General features: G+C 38.6%; 1 protein-coding gene across 1 annotated transcript; it reads left to right on the forward strand.

Annotated features, from left to right (window-relative positions):
* Positions 1 to 371: 371 nt before the first annotated feature.
* On the forward strand, positions 372 to 1,340 carry LOC102014349 (olfactory receptor 2D3). The gene has a single exon (XM_005380514.2). It carries the CDS (start codon positions 408 to 410, stop codon positions 1,338 to 1,340), a length of 933 nt encoding a protein of 310 aa, XP_005380571.1. The 5' UTR covers positions 372 to 407.
* Positions 1,341 to 4,237: the final 2,897 nt, after the last annotated feature.

The following is a 4,237-nucleotide window of genomic DNA, read 5'->3' on the forward strand; positions in this document are numbered from 1 at the left end:
TTATGCTTTTTTGGTTATTCTGGGAGTTACGATAGGCATTTTTAACTCATTACAGTTTACTCTTATGAGCTGCCCTTTCTGAGGTATCAACTCTGTGGCAAACGTTTTCAATACAGTTTTTTGACTTTGACTAGCTAGATCCAGAATCTTGTTGCCTTGCATAAGGTCCCTCACATGGCACTGGCCAGAGGAATTTAAGAAAAAATGTAACTGATTTAATTTACAACCAACCAATAATAGTAATATTATCCATTTCCTTTCAGAATAAGCTGAATAGGAAAAAGCTAAAAATATCCAATTACGTATCAATTTTACCATGAGTGCCTTCTACAGGACTTGATATCATAAGCCCAACACAACTTTCTTCTTTTTGTTTGTGCCAAACAGATAAATGATAATACATCTCCATGGGAAAAGACAACCAAACCTCAGTAGATGAGTTTATCTTCCTGGGCCTTTCACAAGACTTTCAGACCCAAGCCCTGTTATTTGTTCTTTTCTTCATCATTTATCTGCTGACTGTCTTTGGAAACCTACTCATCATCCTTCTCATCTTCATGGATTCTCAGCTTCACACCCCCATGTATTTTTTTCTTAGAAACCTCTCTTTTGCAGATCTCTGTTTCTCTACTAGCATTGTCCCTCAAGTGTTGACCCACTTCCTGGCAAAGATAAAAAGCATTTCTTTTCTTGGCTGTATGACACAGATAATTGTCTTCCTTCTGGTTGGGTGTACTGAATGCGCACTGCTGGCCGTGATGTCCTATGACCGGTACGTGGCTGTCTGCAAGCCCCTGCACTATTCCACTATCATGACTCCACAGGTGTGTCTCCAGCTGACCATAGGCTCCTGGGCCAGTGGAGCCCTAGTGTCTCTGGTTGATACTACCTTTACTTTCCATCTTCCTTACAGAGGACAGAAAATAATCAACCACTACTTTTGTGAACCTCCTGCCCTTCTGAAGCTGGCTTCAGCAGACACTTACAGCACAGAAATGGCCATCTTTGCTATGGGTGTGGCAATCCTCCTGGCTCCTGTCTCCCTCATCCTGGTCTCTTACTGGAATATCATCTCCACGGTGATCAGGATGCATTCTGGGGAGGGGAGACTCAAAGCTTTCTCCACCTGTGGCTCTCATCTCATTGTCGTTGTTCTCTTCTATGGGTCTGGGATATTTACCTACATGCGGCCAAACGCCAAGACCACAAAACAGCGGGATAAGATGATATCTGTTTTCTATACAGTAGTGACTCCAATGTTGAACCCCATAATTTATAGCCTGAGAAACAAAGATGTCAAAGAAGCATTCGTGAAACTAACCAGAAGAAAACTGTCTTAGAGGCAGTGACCCTATGGGTCTGATCTTTAGAGCTATAGTACCAGGATTATGACAGACTATTTCAGGAAGACATATCAAAATGAAGGGCATATTCCAGAAACTCTGAACCTTCCACTCTAAACTGGAACATAGTGAAGAAATAAATAGATGAAAGGTTATTCTGTGATTATGAAAGACACCAGGTGCTATTTTGAGGAGTATATAGTTAATTCAGCTTCATGGGCATTTGTTTTTAAGGGAAGACACTTTATTTGTAAGGAAGAAAAAAAACAGAAGACAGAAAACTGCCCCAGAGAGGAGGTAGAAAGATGGATGCCCCACGGACATGTTTTAAGTGTGAACACAATTGAATCTATGAAGTTTAAACCGCATTAACCTGAAATAATATCTAACATGAATTTCGTGCATGATTCTTCCATTAAAAACATTTCAAGTTTGGATGTTCTGATCATATAAACCTTAGAATGGACCCTGGTTAGAAGAATCAAAATATCTACAAGAGGGGCTGGGGATTCAGCTCAGTGGCACAGAGCCTGCTTGGCAAGCGCAAGGTTGTGAGTTCGATTCCTGGTACTGGAAAAAAAGCAAAAACAAAAAAATCTACAAGAATCTTTAATACTGAGATTTCAGGGTCAGAGGACATCAATTTGTATAAGGTATCATTGGCTATAACACTTCCTAGTTTATTATATTTTCTTCTGAAACTCAAAAATGAATTCAAATGACCATCTCAAATACCATATAAATACAGACTATCAGAGTGTAAAGGGAATTGCACAGTCGTTTAAACCAATATGAGGCTTAGGCTACTGCATAATAGCACTATTAGATAGTTGTCCAGTATTTTCCTATCCAGGAATGATAATGCTCTTTGAGCGTTCTCTTTTACATATGTAGGCAGTTTTTACTACTAGATCTTCCTCATGTTCAATCAGAGTCAATTTTCCTGTATCTTCAGCTTTTTTCCCAAGTTTACTCCTAAGATAATTTTCATTATTCTTCTTTACTACAACTCGGTGGTCAGTTTATTTGTTCAAATTCAGTTCCTACTGTAATCACCCACTTGTTTGTGTTTTAATTCCTTCCTTTGTCTAATATCTTTTCATACTCTATATTCATCACAGAAGAAGCCCAATTTATCTAACAAACATTTCTTTAGAAAGTAGGAGAGAAATTATAATGTAAAAAATTGGAATTTACCAATTCTAGGCTGACCACCTCTATAGCTCACTGTGGTTTAACTTCTTTAGAATGGCCAATTTCAGAGTTCACTTCAGGTTGTCACAAACTCTAGTTCAAATGAACTGCCTGAGAATCACTTATTTCTTTTATCCAAACTGCTGATCAGACACACATTTAGAGAGGTTTCTTTTTTCTTTCTTTCTTTCTTTTTTTTTTTTTTTGGTTTTTTGTCTTTTTGAGACAGGGTCTCGCTATGCAGTTCAGGCTGGCCTTGAGCTTACTTTGTAAGTCTCAAACTTGCAATGATCCACCTGCCTCAGCCTCCCTAGGGCTGGGATCATAGGAGTGCACTACCATTCTTAAAATTTTTAAATCACATATTTAGAAGGTGTCTCATGGCAATTATTCTATAGTCACCATAAATAGGGTCCAGGAACCACAGATCTCAGATGGCTCTACAGTCGAATTGACTCTCCTCAGTGAAGAGCAATCCAGAATGTGGACTTACTTCTTGTTTAGTTCATGCATCCATTTAAAAACCAGTTATTGAAACTTATTTCCTTTTTTTAAGAGCAGAATATATTTATTGGGGGAAAGAAAGCTTCCGTCCAAGACAGACAGATGGGGTTCTGAATGGGTTGCCTCTAATTTCATTTTATCTTCTCCAACTCTGAGTAAATGACTGACACATAGTAAGTGGTGACTATAGGTGCTAGCTGCACCCGTATTAGACCTATGTTAATGAAGAAACACAGAGTAAGAAAATAGAATCTGAAAGTGTGGACATTAATTTGAGAAGTTTCACCATGAAAGAGAAGGAAGAAGTAAGATGGAGAAACTAAGATGGTGGGTTTTTTAATTTTTAGTTTTGATTCCTGAGTAATTCTTTTTCCTCAAAGACTTTGGCTCCTGGTTCACTGACATTCGGCCCAGCCTGCTTACTGCTCCTGTTATAGTTCCTAATTATTTTCATTTTCTCATTGAGGGTAATATCCAAATATTTTGAATTCTCATATTCATTAATCCTCTCTCTTCAATGATTTCAGCCATTCAGTCCTACAGTCATATCTTAAATATTGCCATTTCTTATAACTGACAACCGCACTGTCCAAATTACAAACCTACAGAATCCTAAGCAAAATACAGCGGCGACTGTTTTTTAGTCACAAAGATTTGAATTGTTTTTTATGCAGCAGTGGATAACTGATACTGAGTCATCCACAAAAAAATATACCAATGGAGAGCTTCACATTACCAATAAAAAACGCCTGCTTGAAACAACCACCTCCATGCTCTGGAGGGAGACAATGAATAAAGGTGCAGCAACATTTTAATGAAAAAAATATTTAGCATATGTACCCAGAAATTATAATAAAGATGATGCGTTATTCAGAGTTTTTTGTGTGTGCAAGTTTACACTAAAAGTGAGAAATAGTGAAATAACGGCAGTTCCGGTCCTGTGGCTAGAACCACAGGTCAGATTCATATAACAGAAGTAGCCTAAAGAGGCAATGACCGCCGTTGAGCACTAGGTGGCACAATCTGCACAGCCAGCACCACGTCGCCAGCACTAGCTAGTGCTTCACAGAGGCTAAGCCTGGAAACTGACGTTGCTGCGTTTGCCGCCTCTTCAGGAAAGAAAGAAAAAAGAATTATTTTTGTTTGTTTGCTGCCAAACAATACTTCAGCTAGCTGATCAAGTTAAACCAGTACCG

Source organism: Chinchilla lanigera, unplaced genomic scaffold (assembly GCF_000276665.1).
Source record: "Chinchilla lanigera isolate Chin_1 unplaced genomic scaffold, ChiLan1.0 scaffold00013, whole genome shotgun sequence".
Taxonomy (NCBI): Eukaryota; Metazoa; Chordata; class Mammalia; order Rodentia; family Chinchillidae; genus Chinchilla; species Chinchilla lanigera.

Excerpts from the sequence above, each read along its gene's own strand:
- LOC102014349 (XM_005380514.2), top strand. The coding sequence starts at position 408 with ATGGGAAAAGACAACCAAACCTCAGTAGATGAGTTTATCTTCCTGGGC.